General features: G+C 38.4%; 1 protein-coding gene across 1 annotated transcript in view; it reads left to right on the forward strand.

Annotated features, from left to right (window-relative positions):
* The window catches only part of USH2A (usherin), a 551,884-nt gene that overhangs the window by 142,167 nt on the left and 385,952 nt on the right, over positions 1–23,765 (forward strand). The window contains exons 17-18 of the mRNA XM_012558807.1: positions 4,514–4,665; positions 10,168–10,330. Of these exons, the coding sequence (XP_012414261.1) occupies positions 4,514–4,665; positions 10,168–10,330 (315 nt within the window). The remainder of the gene's footprint in view (positions 1–4,513; positions 4,666–10,167; positions 10,331–23,765) is intronic.

A 23,765-nucleotide genomic window follows, 5' to 3' on the forward strand; every position in this document is an offset into this window, starting at 1 on the left:
GGGTGATGTTAATTCCTCTTTTAGTTTAGACACAATCCACCTGGATATTCTGTAACTCAATGACTAAACTATAAATCAACATCTACTAACTTTAAACACAAAAACAAAAGTAACAGGAAAAAGAGGAGAGAAAATTAGCATATACAAATCTACATATGAAAACCTAGAAATGAAACATACATAACATCTATGATTCTCATCTCTGTAATGAAACATGAGGTCATAGTTGCTAATTCTAACTTTCATCTTTGATATTCCCCTTGCCCTCAACCTGTAGCTCATATGATTAGGCTTCTTTCCCTTTTGAGGGGACTCAGTCCTTCGTTACTAAAAAGCTCTGTGTCTTCAGCGGTCCTGTTCTCATTGGGATGCTGTAGACTTTCATACTTACATGATTGTTGTTGTTCTTAGTTGCCATCGAGTCAGCTTCGACTCATGGCAATCCCACATATAAGGGAACAAAGCATTGCCTGGCCCTGTGCTATATTCATGATCATTGGTATATTTGAGACCATTGTGGCAGCTATTATTTCAATATATCTCATTACAGGTTTCCCTCAAATTCGTTGATCCTCTACTTTACCAAACATGATGTCCTTTTCTAGAAATTGTTCTTTCTTGATGACATATTCAAAATATGTGAGTTGAAATCCACCATTCTCGCTTCTATGGAACATTGTAGTTGTATTTCTTCTAAGACTTATGTGTTCATTATTCTGGGAGTCCGTGGTATATTTAGTATTCTTCGCCAACGCCATCGAATGCATCAATTCTTAGGGATCCTATAATCTATCAGCAAAGTCAGGCAATTAAACAAGGAATAATAGTATGAGGACAAGTGCTGTGATGGAGAAGTCTTGTGAGATGTGGGTGAAGCACTCCAAATTCTGTCCTAGAATAAGGCTTACCTGACAGAAGAACATTTAAGATAATTCCTCAAGGGCATACTTGGAAGGCCACTTTGTAATTAATTTTACATTGAAAGATGTTCTAATTTAGTACTTAAGTAAAATTTTGTTTCCCACAATATAGTGTTTAGTCAGTTTGAGCATTCTGTATTTCTAGTGATCATAGACCGTTGGTTATGGAGACCCCTAACTTCCTTTTGATGAAAATGTTTTGATTGAGCAACTGTTCTCACCTTCCTTTTCTGAGTCATTCCTCCCCTAGTAACGTAAACTCACTGCCACCTAAGGATTCTATCTAATATTTTGAGTTGCTGTTGTCACTTTGATCCCATATATATGGTTATTAAGAGAGCATAATGCTCAAGTCAGACATTTTTTACTGTTGTTGAGTGCTGTTGAGTTGGTTCCAATTCATAGCGAGCCTATGTACAACAGAACAAAATACTGCTCGGTCCTGTGCCATCCTCACAGTCGTTCCTATGTTTGAACCCATTGTTGCAGCCACTGTGTCAGTCTGTCTCAATGAGGATCATCCTCTTTGTTGCTGACCCTCTACTTTGCCAAGCATGATGCCCTTCTCCAGGGACTGGTTCCTCCCGATAATATGTCCAAAGTTCGAGAGATGAAGTCTCTGGCCTCCAAGGAGCATTCTGGCTGTACTTCTTCCAAGACAGATCTATTTGTTCTTCTAGCAGTCCATGCTATATTCAATATTCTTCACCAACACTATAATTAAATGCGTCAATTCTTCTTTGGTCTTCCTTATTCATTGTCCAGCTTTTCAACACTTCAAAGAGGTCTTTTGCAGCAGATTTGCCCAATACAATGTCATTTGATTTCTTGACTGCTGCTTCCATGGGCATTGATTATGGATCCAAGTAAAATGAAATCCTTGACAGCTTCAATATTTTCTTCACTTACTGTGGTGTTTCTTATTGGTCCAGTTGTGAGGATTTTTTTGTTTTCTTTGTGTTGAGGTGTAATCCGTATTGAAGGCTGTGGTCTTTGATCTTCATTAGTAAGTGCTTCAAGTCCTCTTCACTTTCAGCAAGCAAGGCTGTGTCATCTGCGTATCGCAGGTTGTTAATGAGTCTTCCTCCAACCCTGATGCCGAATTTTTCTTTATTTGCTCAGCATACAGATTGAATAAGTATGGTGAAAGGATATAACCCTGATGCTCACCTTCCATGATTTTAAACCATGCAATATCCCCTTGTTCTGTTCAAATGACTGCCTCTTGATCTATGTACAGGTTATGCATGAGCACAATTAAGTGTTCTGGAATTCCCATTTTTCACAATGTTATTCATAATTTGTTATGATCCACTCAGTCCAATGCCTTTGTATAGTCAGTAAAACACAGGTAAACGTCTTTCTGGTACTCGCAGCTTTCAGCCAAGATCCATCTGACATTAGCAATGATATCCCTCATTCCACGTCCTCTTTTGAATTGGGCTTGAATTTCTGGCAGTTTCCTGTTGATGTACTGCTGCAACCTTTTTTGAATTATCTTCAGCAAGATTTTACTTGTGCAATATTAATGATATTGGTTGATAATTTCTACATTCTGTTGGATCACCTTTCTTTGGAATTGGCACAAATATAGATCTGTTCTAGTCGATTGCCCAGGTAGCTGTCTTCCAAATTTCTTGGCATAGACCAGTGAGCAGTTCCAGCATTTCATCCATTTCTTGAAACATCTCAATTGGTATTCCATCAATTCCTGGAGCCTTATTTTTCATCAATGCCTTCAGTGCAATTTGGACCTCTTCTTTCAGTACCATTGGTTCTTGATTCAACCTCCTGAAATGGTCGAATGTTGACCAATTCTTTTTGGTACAGTGACTCTGTTTTCCTCTCATCTTCCTTTGATGCTTCCTGGTCACTCAATATTTTGCCCATAGAATCCTTCAGTATTGCAACTTGAAGCTTGAATTTTTTCTTCAGTTTTTTCAGCTTGAGAAATGCCGAGCATGTTCTTGCCGTCTGGTTTTCTAACTCCAGATCTTTGCACATTTCATTATAGTACTTTACTTTGTCTTCTCGAGCAGCTCAAGTCTGACGTTTTTCACTAGTTAAACTAAACTTTGTTTGGTTTTAAGAAGATTTCAGGGGATATTTTTGGTTTAAGGTTTAAAGATTATCTCAGGGCAATAGTTTCTGTGGTTCATCCAGCCTCCATGGCTCCAGAAAGTCTGAAGTCTATGAGAATTTGAAATTCTGGTCTGCATTTTCCCTCTTTTGATCAGTATTCTTCTATAGAGTCTTTAATCAGAATCTTCAGTGACGGTAGCGGGGCACTCTCCAGTGTTTTTGGTGTCATGGCAAAGGAGGCAGTTGTTCACGGAGGCAATCAGCCACACAATGTATATCCCCCTCCTATTTCTGACTCTCCTTATTCCTCTGTTGCTCCAGACGAACAGAAACCAATTGTCATGCCTTGGATGGCCACTTACAAGCTTTTAAGATCCCAGGCACTACACAACAAACTAAGAAGTAGTAGACAGAAGCACTAAGCCCACTGTTAGGCCAATTAACTGGGACGTCCTATGAAACCATGGTCCTAAACCTCCAAACCAAGGAACCAAATCCCATATGGAGGGAGGTGAGAATGGTTGTACAACACAAAGAATATAATCAGTGTCGCTGAATTCTACATGCAGAAATGGTTGAATTGGTGTATGTTTTGCTGTGTATATTCTTAACAGCCACAGAATAAAAAATAACGAAAAAATGTTTTCATTGAATAATAAAAATGACTATATTCAATAACTCTTCAAATTTCTCATATCCCTACTAGTTGATTTTATGACAGTACACATAATATTCCTTCTGAAATCAATTTTAGTTCATCACTAAAGCAAGTAAGTCATAGTGTCTCTAACCCTGTTATGAGTGCCTCCTGAACGTACTGCATACAGTTAGCTCAAGGCTGTATGTGGAGGTACTTTAATGTTGTAGCTGACAGCATGGGCTCTGAAGCCAGACTACCTAAATTCAAATCCTGACTCGAATTCTTACTAACTGTGTGACCTTGAGCAAGTTACTCAATCTCTCTCTCTATGGCTCCTTTTCCTCATCTATAAAATGGTGATAATAATACTGCCTCCATTATAGGATTGTTGTGAGGAGAGAGTTAAATGGATTAATACATGTCAGGTACTTAGAACAGTGAGTAATACATTATGAGTAATATATAATGCATTAACAAATAAGGTCATTTTACTTTTGAAGCACATCTATAGAGGGTATCTTTTATAGAGCAATAAATATTGTGAATGTATTTAATTTATTCACTTTTGACATTTCTGATATAGAACACAAGTTACAACATTTATCATGGTGCAGTTGAAAGATTCCCGTGCTGAAACACTTGGGTTCTGTTTCTGTCTCTATTACTAATTAGCATGACAATTTGATATTCAAAGGTTTCAAGCCTCTTTTATACTTTGGAAAGAGGCAGGGTTTAGACTAGGTGACACATCAGTTACCAAGTCTCAGTGATTTCATGAAACTAAAAATGGTGTTAAGAAGTACTTGCTTTCTTAAGACATTCTTTGCTATTGTCTAGTAGTTATACTAAAAGCAAATTATTATCTTCCCAGGTGTTATAACAAGTTATGGATTATACCTAGATGGTGTATTAATTCACAACTCCTCAGAACTCAGTTGTCATGCTCGTGGATTTGCTCCTTGGAGCTTGCATTCCTTCCAAGTCCAGGCGTGCACAGCCAAAGGTTGTGTGATGGGCCCGCTGGTAAGTGTGCAAATTTACAGTCTGGTCCAGGGTTAAATGTCAGATGACAGTGAATACCAGGGAAGCAGTAAGTGGTGGTTAGCACACTGAGCACAGCTAGCCTTTCAAGCAGGATGGAAGAGTTTATAAAATTTCATTTAAGAGTTACTAAGACTTTATATTCAACATAAATTTCAAGACTGCACAAAGGTCTGGTGCAGGACAGAATATATACATTTTAAGGAATGAACAGTAAGTTGGCAGTTTTAGTAGACACAGATAAAATTTAGGCCAATTTAGGGAAATATTGAAAGCGAAGGTTTCACTCACTAGTAATACATCCAACAACTAAGTAAGCCTATAATTAACAGTGAAAAATAATTAAAAGTCCATAACTGTCACAATATGGCGACATTGTTCCACAAAAAGTAAGTTAATCGATTAAAATGTAGAGTTTATTTCATATATTAAACCCGTTTAAAGTGTTAAAAAGCAAAGATGTCATTGTGAGGACTAAGGTGTACCTGGCGCAAGCTATGGTGTTTTCAATTGCCTCATATGCATACAAAAGCTGGACAATGAGTAGGGAAAACCAAGGAAAAATGGACGCCTTTGAATTCTGGTGTTGGCGAAGAATATTGAATATACCACGGACTGCCAGAAGAACAAACAAATCTGTCTTAGAAGAAGTACAGCCAGAATGCTCCTTATAAAGGAAGATGGCAGGAGTATCTTATGTACTTGTTATCGGAGGGACCAGTCCATGGAGACGGACATCATGCTTGGTAAAGTAGAGGGTCAGGGAAAAAGAGGAAGACCTTCAATGAGATGGATTGACACAGTGGCTGCAACAATGGGCTCCAGCATAACAATGATTGTGAGGATGGCGCAGGACTGGGCCGTATTTTGTTCTGTTGTACGTGGGGTCACTGTGAGTCAGAACTGACTGGGCGGCACCGAAAACAACACAACGTTAGACTAAAATATTTTTACTTCATTTGTCTGATCTAAGAACAGGGTTTAAAATTACATTAATATCAGTTTTTGATGTCCAGTTTCAGAAATCTATAATTTATGCTTGTAATTCATTACCACTGAAAAGATTTTAAAAAATTCTTTTTTATATTTAATATGTTTTTTAAAACCCAATTAATGGTACATAATTGTCCTAGACTAGCATGACGTTCTTTCATTTCCAAACATCATATTTTACTTTTTTTCTTGATTAAATAGATGTAACTACTTTTAAAGGAAATACTCATTATTTTTAGATATTTTTGGCAGTATTTGCTAATGCTGTACCATTTTATTGCACTGTCTTCATTGAAGAGTGTATTATATAAATATTATCTTGAAAAACAGCTGTAAGTTTTGATTCTGGCTTTCTTATTTTGATCACACCTCCCATTTCATTTCCCAAATTGGTTTCTTTCCAAGCTGCTCACATCATCTATGGGTAGAGCTGAGCTGTAGTCTTTATTGCCATTAAGCATTTTATAGCCAGGATTCCTCTGATGGATACTTAGTCTTAAAAGCAGGGATGGCTTTAGGCCAGCTTTCCTTCTCCATTCAAAAAAAAAAGAAACAAAAGAATCCCTCACATGGGCTTGAAACTTAGACATTTTTAAGAATATAAACTGCAGATTGTGATTCTGGCTACTAAATTGGCTTCCACACTGTCTCCCGATGTTCTGACAACTTTAAACCAAAGAGACTGTTATCAGTCTGTGTCCTGCCCCAGAAGCAGGTAACATTTACCTTAAGAAATCAAACGCCGCGATGCCCTGATGGGAAAGAGAAAGCAGAACTGGATTGTGAACTCTGCGCTGTCACAGCCTCAGACATTCTGGACTCCATCCTGACGGAAGTGCGGTTATGTTCTCCCCTTGGTCCTGTCCGTCTCAAATCACCGGGATTGAACAGCAACGTCTTTATTTAGAGCAAGTTAGCTATATGCTGCCGAGAAGTTAGAACTCGTGGTCGTCATTTGGTTTCTGTGAAATAATTTTGTACCAATTACAGTAAACATTATGTCCCCAAAAGATCTGAGTATTCTAAATAGTCCTAGATATCTGTCTCAATCGTGGGAGAGATTACAGATACAGCTCTTTTTTGGTGGTGATTTTTAAAAATATGTCCTTTACTGATTTAAGAAATCTATGAATCAAGCTTAAAAGCCAGGCGTTGCTATCATTAAATTATATGTGATAGTCATCAAAATTCAGCCAGATGCAGCACTGCTGTATACGTATCTCTTAAAGGTATTTTTTTGTAAAGCCCAATGTTACAACACATTTTTCGTTTCATTGAGACAAACAAAAAAAATCATAAATTTTGTTTTTTAAACTCTTGACGGAAGAAATAAAACTAAATTTTTGGAGTCAATTTTTTTTGCTTCATATAATATTGTTCAATAATCTTGGTTTTTAGAAAGAGAAGTCTGTTATTTTTTTGTTTGTTTTTAACATTTCTTACATATTGAATATCACTATTATCCATGCATATAGAAAAATACTATTCAATATTTTCTTTGAAAAATATGCTCTGCAGTCTTGCATGTGGTATGGCTTACACTCAAAATTAGCAAGTTGCTCACACAATAAAAGGGAAAAAATAGGAAAGAAGGAAAATTTTGGCAAAATAGAATATTAAAAAAAAATACATACATACATTTCATATTCTTAACATTTCAATGCTGTTTTAGCCAAATATGTTTTTTTTTTCCCCAAGCATGGCTAAAATAATAATCAAGTGTTTTTACTAGTATTTCTAACTCTGAAGGAATTGCCCTGCCTGTCTTAGAGAAGAGTCCATGATAGTTTGTTCAGTTCTTGTCCAGTTGAAACCATGTATTTAACTTTTAAAGACATTCCAACATAAAAAACAAATTACAAATGCCCTTTGATCCTAATTTTAAGATGCTGATATGGATTGTCAAATTAAATCCAGTAACTGGGTTTTTAAAAGCTTGAAATAATGAAATAAATTATCACAGAATGCAACAGAAAAGAACTTGTTAAGTGCTTTCCCCGCTTTCAATTATATTGGAGAGAAACCCGTTACTATTGTGTTTCTCTGACGAAATATGGAATTTGTCCATAAGCAAACAGCTGTATTTTATTTTATTTTTTTTCCACTTAGCCAATGTTAGATAACACAGGAAGCTAAGACTGGGAATTTTACGACGGTGTCTGGCCTTGGAACATTCATCGGATCCAGTTCTCTAGGGCCCTCTTAAGGGCGAGGTGGGAAACTATAGGTCACTGCTGTGTGATATGGTTAAAAAGATGTCTTGGTTTCTTGGTGATGACATGCTTATTTGGATAAATACACACACACACACTCATCCTTTCACAGTCTTCATATTTTACAGGAAAGCAAATTTGTTATTTTAAGACACCTAAATCTTAATGGCAAAGTATGTTACAGAAGAGAAAACCATATACGGAAATTCTGCCCTAAGTCTGCTATTATTCCCCTTGCTTCTTTGGGAAATATATTTATTTTGCTAAGCTTTCATTTTCTCAACTATTACAAAAGGAAAATAATGCCTACCCTAAGAGGTTGGAGTGATACATGAAATAGTATTTATAAAGGGGTTTCTTGCACACGGTAAGAGTTTTATTAAGGGTGAAAATGTTACGAGGATGAGCAATCTGCATGTTTGTTCTCAAATATTTTTTGTCTGTATCAAGGGAGATTTCCAGGTTAGACAAGTCAACTTTTCCTTCCCAGCATCTTTTCCTTAACATTCTTCTTTAGGAAATACAAGTTTTAAAAAAAGTTTGGGGGGGGGGGGGAAAGACTGGGTCATAGTAAAAGTACCATTGTCAAATGCATGCTTTATGCAAACACAGACAAAGTAAGACTGGAAATCTGTGTTCGAGTTTCTTATTGAGAAAAGTTAACTTGTATCATTAAAATTTTTAAAGCTATTTATGAAATAAAAAAGGAACATCCAAGAACCCATGATCATAGTGTTTTCTGAGCAAAAGATCATGATTAATCCAGTTGTATTACCTGATGTCCAAGTATAAAACAATATAAATATACTTTATATATTTATTAAATGCTATTTCTACATCTATAAAGTAAGGTAGAAAGTGTAGTGTTTATCCAGATACTTAAAGAAATTTAAAAATATATTTATTTTGAATTAACCAGATATTTGAGAATAATATACAGGAGAATTGAATTATCTGGAATCGCCTTCAATTCTTTACTCAACTTTTTCTGCCTCATTTTATTTGGAACCCTTTAAAACTACTCTTTACAGAGTAATTTGAACTATACACATAGACATAATGAAACCAATTGCATCTTTATGAAATATTAAAGTGATGGATTAATGTTTTTCCAGTTGTTTCTTTATCATTTTTTGTACACAGCTATTGTGTTGGAAAAAGAATAGAAGTTATAGATCTAAAGAACCCTATAGCCTTTTTCAGATGAAAATAAAGCATGTCATGACCTCATACTTATTAAAAATTAACACTGTCTTTTTCACATTTACTTTCATAATTGGGAAAGTGTATTCACCATAACAAATAAAGGTTTAATAATTGAGAATATTTGCCTGCCCAAGGATTTCACATCTGATCACCTTCTTCTCAGGCATGGGCCTATACTTTAAGAAAAAGGTCAAAATTATCAACATCTTCAATAAATCTTAAAAAGTCAGACATTTATGAATGATGGTTAAGAGTTTGTGGTAATGGGTTAACCAAGTCTTAGGTAGTGATTAGAAAATAGTAAAATACCCTGAAGCCCTTTCTGCATTCTTGCCAACTTCATCTTCTCTGGCCACTTAGTCATTTTACTTATTTAGCTATGGAAATCGCTCTTGTAATAGTGCAGGCAGGGATTACATTTTATTTCAGAATGCTTCTCGTCAAATGACTCATCTTTTGCTATTTTCTCCAAAGGTTCATTAACACTATATTAATGAAGTTTTCATCCTTTTTTTTTTTTTTTTTTTTAATGATTATACCTTGGGATGAAATCACTCAGGTGTGTTTATGTCTCGATGTCTGGCCTGGGGCCATCTTTACATACCTGGAGAGCAGCTTGCAGAACTGTTTTAATGTGTGTGTATGTCTCAAGATGCTTGGAGTGGCCTTTTAACAAAGCCCAGAACTCTGTCACTTCAGGCAGAAACTCATGAAAACAGACTTGATGTATTCCTTCTCTTTTGCAACCACATAAAAATCACTGTTAAGCAGTCCTAGAAGTAGTCTGTGAATATGCTCAGACGTGAGGACAATCACATGTGAGCTGATCCAAATTTTCTGGAAATCATGAACAACTGCGTTGGTAACCAGCCCAAATTTTAAGCTTACCAGCAGGAAGAAAAAACCATGAGGTATGCTTTGATCCTGCTGACAGAAGGAGGTATTCATACAAGATGCTACTGTCAAAATAGTTTACTTCACAGCAGAGAGAGAGTCTTTGAAGAAATATGCTCAAAGTGCGACATGTACTTACTTTATTTGCAAACAAAAATAAATCTTTTTATACTCGCAGGTGGAAAATCGAACTCTAGAATCCTCTCCTGAGGGAGCAGTGAACGTGTTTGTCAAAGCAGGGGGACCCCGAGAAGCCCATGTAAAGTGGGAAGAACCTTCTTCTCCTAACGGACTCTTAACATACTCAGTCCTTTTTACTGGAATTTTCTATGCAGATCAAGGTAATTTGTTTGTAATTTTTAAATGTTAAATAACATTAGAAAACAATTTACTTTGTTTTGAAACCTTTCTTTCAGCCACAGATTTTAATTTTTTTATCTTCCCTAAAGATAATGTACATGGCAGAGCTAGTGTGGACCAGCAGCGGGAGTCTGGTGTGAGAGATCATGGGCAGTGTAAAGTCTCAGGCCCACTCCAGACCTAGAGAATCAGAAACTCTGGATGTGGGCCCAGCAATCTGTGTTTTAACAACCCCTCCAGGCAATTCTGATACACTCTCAAGTTCGAGAACTGCTAGTCAGTGCATGTTCTATAGTCTTTCTCCCTTGCTGAATAAGAGGCTTGGGATCCCTGTTTGGTGGAAATGGTTAATGCAGTACACTGCTAACTGAAAGGGTGGAGGTTTGAGTCCACCCAGAGACACCTCAGAAGGCCTGGTGATCTACCTCTGAAAAATCAACCACTGAAAACCCTATGGAGCATAGTTCTACTTTGACGCACATCGGCTTGCCATGAGTCAAAATCAACTTGATGCCAACTAGTTTGATTTGGTTTTTTAATGAGATGGTTAAAACATAAAACGCTATTCATGCAAAGAGATGTGCTTTAATTTTGCAGTCTGTCTTAAATTAAGCTAGTTGTTCTCACCATTTTCATATTTTTAAACTAAATTGGCAATGCTGGTGTGTGTGCTAATAAATTAATTGAACAGGGCATAGACTACGTGGGGTTCCTTGAAAGTGTTATGAAAAAGTATCTGATTCAGTAAGTCAGGTGTGGTTCATGGTATGGTGCTTATTTTAAACAAACCCTAGCATAGAAAAACATAGGTATGTATTTTCTCACATACTTTGGACATGTTATCAGGAGCGACCAGTCTCTGGAGAAGGACGTCATGCTTGGTAAAGTGGAGGGTCAGGGCTGAAGAATAACAATGAACGTGAAGATGGCAGTGTTTCATTCTGTTGTACACAGGGTTGCTATGAGTGGGAACCGACTCGATGGCACCTAGCAACAACATCTTTTTATTTTCGCCGAGTTTCCTTTTATTATTTCCAGAAGTGGCCATACTATTTTTTAAAAAGATGTTCTCAGCATTTCTTTTTAAAATTTGTAGCAAATATACAGTAACATGAATATAGTCATGCATGCTATTAACAGCAAAATAATTTGCATTAGAATTTAAAATCTTTCTTTGTTCCTGAATTGTCGACAACTCTTTCTAGGACTGAAAAGCATACCCACAGTGCAAAAACAGGTGAGGAAAGAAGAAAACAGACAGACTTTTCTAAGTTCTAAAAGAATGTCCCTGTTTGCATACTGGGTTGGCAAGCAATTGTACACTTCGAGTGCAATGTCAGAGTCTGAGCTGATCCCCTCCAAGATTGGTGTGTCCTTTTTTCATGCAATCAGGGTTTTGATGTCTTCTGCTGTGAGGCACTTGTAAGATTATGAGGTGAAGGAGTGATGATCGATTTGAAACAAAGAGGTAACATTTAGGCTGGACCCCGACAGCCCTACCATTTCCACCAAGGCATCCGTGTGAATAATGCAAGAGCCATATTCCCCGTGTGTTTAATCTTGCATTGTTTTTGCAGAGAAAACTTCTGCTTGCCTTCTAAGTCATGTCATCTTCGGTTGTCATCCTGTCTCTCAAACCATCAAAACGGTATTAAATGTTGCAAAGCTGCGCAGCAAGAGAACTTTCAAAAGTCAGAATCCATTTGTAGAACAGCCCTTGTAGAAAATGTATTCTGTTCTCGGCAGAATTTTCCTTCAGTTCTTTCCACTGAGAAGTTTACTGATTTCTCCCAGTGGAATCTGCTGGAATTTATCGGTTCATGGTTGGCAGTCACAGATTAAGGTAAATGTCGATCCGTAATGACCCTCTACATGTTAGTACTACAGTAAAGCTGGGCTTTTATGTCAAAGATATCGGAGAGGGAGCTATTACACATGACAGGGGTGATCAAGGGACTCCAGACCAAGGCAAGCATTATTAAATATTGACTAGTTCTGTGATTTATGTAGAGCTGGAGGAAAAAAGTGACTTTTTAACCATTATATATTCTTCAGCAACGAAAACCAGCCATTTATCTCTTGCTGGTAATAAAGAAGAGAGTGCCTGCATATTTTAGTGGAGGGAAAACCTGATCTTATAAATGAGATGAACTCCTTCATGATAACATTTAAGTTTGTTAATTGCCAAAAGCAAAACAGACAAATTGGAAGCAATTACAAGATTTGACTCAGAGTTTTGCAGTGTGTTCAACTCTGGGGCTGGAAGGGGGTGAGGTTGGAGGCAGAAGGATCAGCCTGGGATGGGCCCGAGGAAATTCGTTTCATTGGCTCACTGTTGCTGGAACTCTGATGTTCACTGCTAAGTAAAAGGACTTCAGAGGCTGTCTTTTCCTGTCACCCGTCCACAGCTGGATGACATTGACACTGAAGATGGGGAGGTCTGCATAGCTCTACAAGAAACGAATAAACATTAATTCATCAAAATTATGTGAGATATCATCTGTTCACTGGATTTATACGAAGCTTATTGAATTGTCTGACGGCTAATTGGTTATTTCCTTGATATAACGAACAACTGTATTTCATCCTTTTCTGCAATGGCTGCTAAAGAGATGGGGTTGGAATTTATAAGATAGGAAAATTCAGCGGGTAGGGAGCGAGGCTAGCTTCACAATAAATGTGCCTACAGCCAGGCCACTGTTTTGCTGGGCAAGATATTGGCGTGTCTGTGGAAGACCCTGTTTTACATGGCAGCTCAGGTCCTGAACTAAAATCTTTACAAAGTCAGCATTAGGTTTTTGGTTTTAACATCGCGTGAGGAAGCACATGTCAAAATGTGATTTCTTAAAAATTATTTTATTAAAAATTATATCAGCAAATACATGTAATTATTCCTTTATTCACTAATGTATACAGTCTCCCTCCCACATAAATGTCTTTTTTATACAAATGTTACCTTGTTGTACATGTTATTTTTCACCTTGTGTTTTTCAACTTAGTAATTTCAGACACCTTCTGGTATCATTACCTGCAGAATGTCCTCATTCTTTATACAACTTCATAGTATTCCATTGTAGATATTATCATCACTCGTTCAACCAGCTCCCTACTAATGGAAAGTTAAGTTGTTTCTACTCTCTGGCTATTTCAAAGACTGCCTTTATGAATAAATTTATAAGTGAAACATTTCACGCTTTTACAAGTATATCGGTAGAATGAATTTCTTGAAATGAGTTGCCAAGTCAAAGAAAAGGTGACTCTGTAACTTTGTAAGACATTGCCAGATTCCCCTATGTAGAGGCCTTATGGTTTACACTGTCACGGGAGAAGTAGGAGGGTGACTCTGTCTCCACACCTCCGTCAACAGAGTGTGTGGTCAAACTTCTCATCTTTGCCACTTTGATACGGTAAAAAGTTGTACCTCACAGTATTTTCGGTATGCATTTCTCATTATGAGTTACTTTGAGCATGTTTTCATATGGTAAAAAACCATTTGTATTTCCTTTCTGGGAATTCTCATTTGTAGCTCTTGCTCCCATTTCCACTGAACTTTAGGAGTTCTTTCTGTATTAGGGAAATTTGTTATGTGAGCGGCAATCTTTTTCCCTTTTGTCATTATCTTTTTTTAGTACTTTAATGCTTTCACATTTTTAAACATTTCTATTCAATCTGTTTAGAATTGATACTGATCTAATATGTCAGATATGGATGAAGCCTTATTTTTCTCCCAGATAATAGCCCATTATCCCAAAACCATTTATTAAATGATTTGTATTTTCCCCCTCTGGTTTGATTTTCCATCTTTAAAAGGTACAAATTTCCACCTTTATCTATGAATATGTCTGGGCAGATCTATTTATTTATATATTATAAATTCTATTCTATATTTATGTACATTATCATAGTATTTTAATTATTAAACCACTAGAACATATTTTAATGCCTGGTAGATTTAGTCTCTCTCATTTTTATTGTATAGAATTTTCCTACCTGATCTTCCTTATTTTTTTTTCAAACAATATGTATAAGTTGCCAATTTCCCCCAGAAATACTGATGATATTTTCATAAGAATGATGCTGAATTCTTAGACTAATTTAGGTAGAATTAATATCTTTATGATGCTGAGTCTTTCTAGTCAATAATATAATAATAATTTATTCTTCTGTGTCTTTCAGAAGAGCTTAATGTTTTATTTATATTTGTTGTTTATTCCTTGATATTTTATGATTATGTATAATTTTATAATTAAATTATATGTCAATTTTATATGTTAACATTAGTAGTAACATAAAAGAGCTCCTTTTTAAAACAATGCTTAGATTTCGCTATCAGATGCCTGTCTTGAGAAAGCCATACTTTCAAATGTTTATATCTGTCTCCTGGATGGTCTTTCTTCTGCCTGCTGTAAGGACCTGTGTTCTTTTTGTTACTGGGATTTGTTGCCATGTTTCCTAAAGCACAGAAATTTTACCAGGTGGGAGCTGATAACCTGATTGATTAGACTGCCAACCAGTTGTTAATAAACCAAATCTGAGGTATATACGGAGGCACCAAAGTTTGCACTGGAAGCATCATCGCTCTTAGAGAATTTGCAGACGAGTAAAGAGGATGCGACAAACCTAGCCCAACCGTTCTCAGGTGTGCCGGGCAAGACGGAAACCAGGTGTGGATGTGCCAAGTGGAACAGAGCTAATTGGAGGAAGATTTTGGAAAAACGAGTCCTTATCTTTGGCTTTCATTATGGGTCAGGACAACTAGGAAAACACAGAGAACAACAGCCAGCACGAACAAATGTGAACGGCAAAACTGAACAGATTGCCCAGCCCACACTGGGACATATTACAATGTGTTCCCTGCCTTTTCCTAACGTCTGCCATAAAAGAGAGAATTAGCACTTAGTTCTGTGGGGTTCTACCTGATCTGAAACATCCGTTCAGTTACGAGGAACATAGGATGCAAATTCGTTTTTCTAGGGTATTCAAGTGCCATTTACTGACCTGGAATAAGCGATTTGCTCAAAGGCTCTCGGGAGAGCTCAGTCCCCTTGCTTAGGTGAGCAGCTGACTCCGGAGATCAGTTTACAATACTGTCAGGACTGTTTTCTCCTTACACATTTGAATTAACTAACAGTTTAAATCATAGCTAATGTGTTTGTAAAAGTTCCTTATGAAACGTTTTGGATGTGTGATATCTTTTTTAATGAAAGAAATGTGTCAACTCAGGGATAAAACCACAGTCACTGACAGCACAGTAGTTGGACTCTGGCTTAGGTGATCCCGGATTTAAAATGACAAACTCTGTTTATTTAACTGGAAAATGAAAAAAAATGCGTGATGAGGACGTATGTTCAAATAATTAGTTTATAAAATTTCAAAAACATTGTCAACTACAAATATTATAAAGCCATCTAATTGTCGAGAAGGAAAATAGAAATAATTTTATTAAGAGAAAAAGAAAATATTCAGAGATCCTATAGAATACTTTTTACAAATGCCAGTCTCTTGATTATGAGATTTCCTTTAGACACGACACAGCTCCTATTCTTAGTAGAAAATACCACGTTTCAGGACACGCATCCTGCTTTTTCTTAACAGTTATTGTGGCATGGTCTGCGAATAGTTTAATTCTCTGATACCCTTCCTTTGAATGAACTGGGCAGTGATCTTCCTTGCTGGATAACCTGACAGATTGTTCTGAGCCTTCCGTTTCTAAGCAAAGCACTAGGGTATGCTAATCGCCGGCTCCTCTGAGTGCCGTTAACTCTCACCTGCTCTGAAGAACCGGATTGCACTTTAGTTCCCGTCTCCAGATGCCTCTGTCACCTAGCCCCCGACTGCGTGCTGTGGCACAGAGTAAAGAGGTTTACTTGAGAACGGAGTATGTGGATTACTTGAATAAAGAAAAGGAAATAAAAGGAAGAATGAGGATAAATGACAACAATACTTGAGCATTAGCAAGGAAAATGTCGTTTTATTGTTTTTAAAGCAGATTAATAAATTCGTATTGGTGAGAATGAATCATTTTATTGACCTCTGAAAATTCTTCCTAAATATACAAAGAAGAACAAGAAATAGGCTTTAGGCAATTTTTTCCTGAATGTATACTTCCAATCAGAAATGAGTCTTTTAAAAAGAAGGATGAAAAGCAAGGAAAGGGGAGAAGGAAGAAGTCTTCAAGTTAGCATTAACCCGATGCTTTCCTTGCTTGTGAGAACTGATGGGCCTAAAAAAAACCCAAATATTTAGTTAGTTTGAGGACTGTTTTTAAAAGACTGAAATAGAAATTTGGAGGACAAATATATATAATGCTTATCTCTGGGTGGTTGTATCAAGAATGATTTATTTTTCCTTTTTTCACATACATAATTTTTAAATTTTACACAATAAATACACGTTATTTTTGCAATACATTAAAAAAAAAAGGGCTGCTGAGGGCACAGGGTTCCAAAACAGAGGAATTGGAATCCACTGCAGCTGCTTCCGGCTGGAAGAGAAGGCAAGGGCCAGTCAGAAATGGTGAGGCAGGAACCTACAGAAGGATAAAAGGGCATCATCAGTGATTACTGAGTAATTTCAGTGATTACTCAGGAAACCTCTTTTGGTGACTGGTGTCATGTTAAATCTTCCTAGTTTCTCATGTTTGGCCTGCATTTCTTTCTTTGATAGTTGCTAGCGGTGAACAGACAAAAACACTGAGGATACTGTAAAATAAACAAGGAAAGAAATAGCAGTAAATGAAACCATTTATAACTGAGGAGTCCTGGGTGGCGCGAAGGGTTAACACACTCAGTTGCTAACCAAGAGGTTAGAGGTTTGAGTCCACTCAGAGGCACCTCAGAAGAAAGGCCTGGCTATCTACTTCTGAAAAATCAGCCATGAGAAACCCTGTGGAGCACAGTTCTACTCCGGCATTCATGGGGTCGCAGGGGTTTGAATCAAGCGTCCAACAACTGGTTTTATTTTTCTTTATAACGGAGGCATAAAGATAGTGTTAGGAAGGCACCGAGGAGTGGACGACTTCATTTATTTTGAGGTTAGGGGGTGGGGGGCAAGAACATGAGGTTGTCACTACAATGGTGGCATCTGGGAGGGGGTGCTTTAAAGACCGTATAAGACTTTTCGAGGTAGAGATGTTGTTGTTAGGCACCTTTGAGTCTATTTCAACTCACAGCGACCCCATGTAACAGAGTAGAATTGCCCCGTAGGGTTTTCTAGGCTGTAACGTTTACAGGCGCAGACCCTTAGGTGTTTCTCCCGTGGACCCGCTGAGTGGGTTCGAACCGCCAGCTAACCTTTCGTTTAGCAGCCAAGCGCTTAACCGTTGCACCACCAGGGCTCCTTAGTAGTGAAGAAGGAGGAATACGAAAGCGATTGCCATCTCCCTTCTCTGCAAAACCTTCTTTTCCCCTTTTTATGATGGGAGTCGGTGTCTCCTCCCAGGATCAGTATCACGGCGTTGGCCCCTCGGCGCGCATCCCCATCTAGAGACGGAAGACAATAAAGGGAAAACGCAGTCAGCACAGGTGGAGAAAGCACCGCTGCGTTTAAACTAGAGGAAGGCAGATTTTTAATGACCTTCAAACACCAGCATCCAGAATGCACTCACCGTCTCCAGGGGTTTCCAGTCACCAGAGATGGTGCTTTAGCGGGTCAGTATCTTCAAATGCTATTAATCTCTAAAAATCTCGAAGAACCAGGAAAATGCAATCCATCTTTTAAGGTTACCTAGAGAAATCCAGAGACTTTTGCACACAGTCTGATTCTCTGGGTGCCTTTCCTCCCAGAATAAACTGTGTTTTATAAAAATTACAAGGGGAAAAAAAGAAAACAGAAGCATTTGTTTTCTTGGGAAGGTAAAGAAAATAATTATACGTGGAAACACCTTTGACTTGCAGGGCGGCTGCGGGAAGGCTAATGGTGTTAGGAAAGGGACAGCTTTGTTTTATGGTCCCTGATGTGGAGTGAAACACGCACTTTCAGAGCGGTGCTTGCAAGTAATGCGGTGTGTCTGACACACTGCCCTCTGGGAAAACCCGCCAGGGGATTGTTGCAGCGATGCAGTACAGCTTGCAACTTGGAATCCCGTTGGAGAACTTTGTCGTTGCCTGTCAGTCAGTGGGAAGATAAAAGAGGCAGTTTCTTTTCAAGCAGTTTGAATTCATTTCCCCGTAATGAGTTAGAGGGTCGGGCTGCATGTGAGTCCGCCTCAGGTCTTACACAGTGAATGGCGCCAGTGGAAGAGAAGAGAGGAGGATGCTGGTGTCAGCCTCGCCAGCCGCACAAGCAGAGTGCTCTGCTGCTGTGAGTTCACTTCATCTTAGGACCACTTGCCCTATTCGGCTGCTCACCAAAAGGTCTGCACTTCAAATCCACCAGCCTCTCCTTGGAAACCCTATGGGGCAGTTCTACTCTGTCCTATAGGGTTGTTATGAATCGGAGTCGACTCCATGGCAACGGGTTAATGGGTGGCACAGTGGTTAAAGTGCTGGCCTGCTAACCAAAAGGTCGGCAGTTCAAACCCAGCCGCTCTGTGGGAGAAAGATGTGGCAACCTGCTTCCATAAAGATTATAGCCTTGGGAACCCTTTGGGGGCAGTTCTACTCTGTCCTGTAGGGTCACTATGAGTCAGAATTGGCTCAATTGCAACAGGTTTGATTTTGGGTTCTACCCTGATTTCAGGGCCCATATTTTTAGAATTACAGGTTAAAGGAATTACAGCTCTCTCCATTTTTTCATAAAGGCCCACTATATAAAAATTGCAACCCTGTAAAAGTCTAAAGTAGCAGGTGCTAGTATTTCCAGTGCTTATGTATTAAAGGTATTGGATGTACTAAGTAAGGTTTCTTCACATTATGTAATTATTCACCAAACTATTTTAAAGACATAGAAGAAGTTAATTGAGTGTCTTTTTAGGAAGTTCTTTGATTATGGAGCAACAGCCCTGGATCTCTCTCCCTGACCATTTCAGATGTTGTGTTATAATCAACTCAAGACAAAAGGAGCCTTGGTGGCACAATGGTTAAGTAGCTGCGCTGCTAAGTGAAAGTTTGGTTGTTCAAACCCACCCAGCAGCTCCCCAGGAGAAATACCTGGTGATCTGCTCCCGTAAAGATAGCAGCGTAGGTGTGTATATTCTCAACAACAACAACAACAAGTTAAAATAAATTATTTTAAAACATCAACCCAAGATATATCAGGGATTGCAACTGTGGGAAGAAATTCTTAGATTCAAAGAAAGTACAGTAAGAATCCGGGGGTGGGGGGAGTAGAAAAAACCACTCTCTATTTGTGAAGCAAATTTCTCTTCTGCAAAAAATAAAGTAATACATTTTTACATAAAGTTCTAGCACATTTCTGGAGGTATAAATACACACAAATATAAAAACATAGGACTTTTTTTTGTTTTACCTAAAATTAAAAATCATTGCTATATTATTGCTGAAAATATGAATGGGCAATAAGGTAGACGTCATCTCAAACATTTGGCTATAGAATATATGCCCACTGAAAATATTGACAATTCTGATCGTATATCACGTTATGGCCAATAAAATTATAGAAATATGTAATTAGGAGACATTCTTCCGCAAGAACTGAGTTAAACATTAATTTATCAAACTTATTTAAGCACTCAGCTGCTCACATCACTCACACGGCAGCTTATTGAATTTGTGTCTGATACCTAGTTGGCTATTTTCTTGACATCATGAACAAGTGCGTACTCTATGTGTTGTGTCTATGGAGGCAGCAGCGTGATGATGAGATGCAAATCCCAGCCAGGGGCTGCGCACTCAGCAGGGGATTCTGCATACAGAGCCCAAGAGAGCTCTTCATTGCAGTGAACTGGTGGCTGAAGTTCATGTTTCAGACTTTGTACAGAGTCTTTGGTAGAAATCTCTTAATTATATCTCCTCAGCAGAGAACCCCAAAGACTTACCTTTGACTTTGGAAGGCTTGACTTGCTTAAAAAAGGAAAATAAACAAACAAACAAAAAAACAAAACCAAAAACAAAACAAATTCCCTTTATAGGAGGGGAAACATTTAAAAATGCTCAAGCCATTTTCAAACTCATACCATGGTTAACTTCGGGGTTTCTAGTCCTTCCATGCTGAGGGTCACGTGGGGAAGCCAGCCATGGAATTGCTGCCTAATAAGTTGTGTGAATATTTAAGAACTATTATTTTTAACATGAGACAGTACTGGTTCAGTGACAGAATCTTCACCTTGCATGCGGGAGGCCTGGGTTCTGTTCCCAGCCAGCGCACCTCATGCACAGCCGCCCACGTCTGTCAGTGAAGGCTTGCATGTTCTATGATGCTGAACAGCTTTCAGCAGAGCTTCCATAGCCACATGGACTAAAGGAAGACCTCACTGTCTACTTCCAAAAAATTAATCAACGAAAACCCTGTGGATCACAAAAGTCTGATTTGCAAACACAAGAGGGGCAGAGTTGTGTACTACTGTGCGGAGTGTTACTGTGAGTCGGATCTACACAACAGCAGTTTTGTATAGAATTCAGAGAATTTGAGTTCTTTATTTGTAAATAGGGTTACAAACACATTTATTATTTTTTCCCTAGTTATATACCTTTAAGGATATATCAGGGGCAGTTTTACACCTGAGGAGCAAAAATCTGCTATCATAGAATTAAATTGAGATATTTTGTCATTCATTTGTTTGCCCAACAGACATGTCTCTAGCATATTTTATGGAGCAAGTCAGAAATTATCTGGGTACTGGAAGGACAGTGATTAACTAAAAAGATGTATCCCTGCCAGAAAGTGGTTTAGAAGAGAGGTAGAAATTAACCAATAATCACATAAAAATACAAAATTGCAAACTTTAATAAGTATATTAAAGTAGAAGCATATGTCACTAAGATTGCATATTAGGAAATTTCATACAGTGAAGGGTCAGGAATGACCTTTTTTGAGCAAATGACATTTAGGATCAGATGTAACAGATGACTAGGCACCAGCTCAGAGAAAAATAATGTGAAGAAGGTTGCAGACGGTGAGAGTGGCCTTGGTGAAGGATGTGAGAAGGGTGAAATTTTCACAGGTTTGAGAAAATGAAAGGAGGCCAGTGTGATTGGGCAGAGTGGGTGAGGACGAGGGGGGCACAAGAGCCAACTGAGAAGCTACACAGGAGCTACTTCCTGCAGAATCCTGGGGGCTAGTCTAAGGATATTGGCAAAGAGTTGTAATAACTACAAAGAATTGTCAATATTAGTTTTAGTTGTTATATAAATGGGTAACACTTAAGTTTAGTAGGTTATGGTCTTAGACTGGAATGCTTTGTTTTCAGAGATTTTTTTGTCAAAATATATTAATTATAAGTATTATATTTTTCAGTTTAGAATGCAGTCTTTTTTTCTATGGAGATATGCATATGTGTACACATATGTTTGTGCTTATATCATATATTTGAGATGTTACCACAAACACATCTGGTATCCTACATTACTGTTTTAACATTATATCATGAGCATTTCTCATACCACACAAAAAACACTCTTTAAAAGCATTCTCAATGGATACATAGTATGCTATCATGTGAATGCAATCAATGTATTAGCAATTTCCTTATTGTTGAATACTTAGGTTTATTATTTTTACTATCAGAAAGAATATTTACTATTAATACATAATTCTGTATTTCCTTAATACATATTTATAAAAAGAAATTGCTAAATTAAAGATCAGAAGTACTTCTTAAGACTGTTGATATATGTTATTGACAAAATGCTTTCAAGAAAGATCATATCAGAGGCGTGGCCAAGATGGCGGAGTAGTTAGATGCTTCCTATATCCCTCTTACAACAAAAGACCTGGAAAAACAAGTGATTTGATTCTATATGAATATCTAGGAGCCCTGAACAAGGCAAAGTTGAGGAATCGGACTGAGTGTCAGGGCGGGGGAGAGGGGGACAGTTTGGAAGAAGCGAAGAGCACCAGAGCTGCGGCTGCGAAACTGCAGCTCTGCAGCCATGCCAGTCGGCAGTGAAGCAGGCAAACAGTTGTGCTGTGTGCGCGCTCGGGAAGCAGTTTCCACATCGAGAGAGACCCGGCACCAGAGATTCTGCTTGGCCACTCCAAACAAGTAAAAGCAGCTCCCAAGTGGCTAGGATAAGTATATGTGTGTGGCCTTTCGTGGGGATTTAAAAAAAAAAAAAAAAAAAAAAGCCCATTTGGGAAAAACCTCTCTCCCTTTTACCTCCTCCCTCCGCGCTCTGCACCGGGAGTCCGCTGGGCCAGAAGTAGGTCCCAAAAGGCGCCCTGACCCATTCTCCTGGCCTTGGAGAGGGAACAAATAAGCTACTGGCTCCCCTAAGCCAAGAACACAGGGTCGGCACAGCTCCTTTGCTAGGCACAGGTATAAGGGGTCTGCAGACTCTGAGTTCCTTACACCCCTGTATAGACTTGTGGGGACCCATCTCAACAGTGTTAACCCTCACTACCACAGTACAACAGGGCAAACATCTGAAGTTTAACTTCAACTGCTTCAGCTGTAAACTGGCAGATTTGTGACCCTCGAAACAGCCCTGCCCCTTAAGAAGGCACTTTTATCAATCTGCAACAGGGGCATGAGGAGTGGTGGTATCACCTAAAGCTCCCAGTCACCTACTACAGGAGTCCAAGAAAAAGTGGTGCCCTCAAGTCTTTACAGCCAATGGAGTGGGGTGCTCATAGTCCGGCTGCAAAACTCACCTACCTACTCACCCTAGAGAATAGGGACACGCTTTCCTTTCAGACTCTCAGAGGCAACTGTCAGCCCCCTGCCTACTCACCATGTGATCCCCTACCACAGCCAGAGTCCAGTGCCTGCACCAATCACCCATGCCTCTCTAGGACGGGGTGTGAGAGCCTGCATCACACACTTCAGCCTGGACACCCGAGCTGAACCCATATAGGAAAATTTAATGGACTCCTATGTGCACATACTTAGTTACAGAACTGACTACCTGGTGACAGGACGTTAGAGATTCAAAGGTGTCAAAAATCAAACTAGTGCACAAGAGCAGCCTATTTGGGCATATCAAAACAAAACAAAACAAGAAGCTATGTCTCACAGTCCATGATGGCTTCAGCAAGCTCCCAAAATAAAGAATCAATAAATTCTCTGGAGGAAGAGAGCTTCTTGGAATTACCAGAGGCAGAGTACAAAAGATTAATATACAGAACTCTTCTAGAACTTCTTCTAGAAAGGAAATTCAACAAAATGAAGAAACAGCCAGGCAACATACAGACACAGTATAACAGAACTTAAAAAATTATTCAACAACATAATGCCAAATTAATAGGCTGCAAAAATCCACAGAGAGACAGCAATCAGAAATCCAGAAGATTAACAATAAAATTTCAGAATTAGACAACTCAATAGAAAGTCATAGGAGCAGAATTGAGGCAGTAGAA

The sequence above is a fragment of the Trichechus manatus genome, unplaced genomic scaffold (genome assembly GCF_000243295.1).
Source record: "Trichechus manatus latirostris isolate Lorelei unplaced genomic scaffold, TriManLat1.0 scaffold00187, whole genome shotgun sequence".
Lineage (NCBI taxonomy): Eukaryota > Metazoa > Chordata > Mammalia > Sirenia > Trichechidae > Trichechus > Trichechus manatus.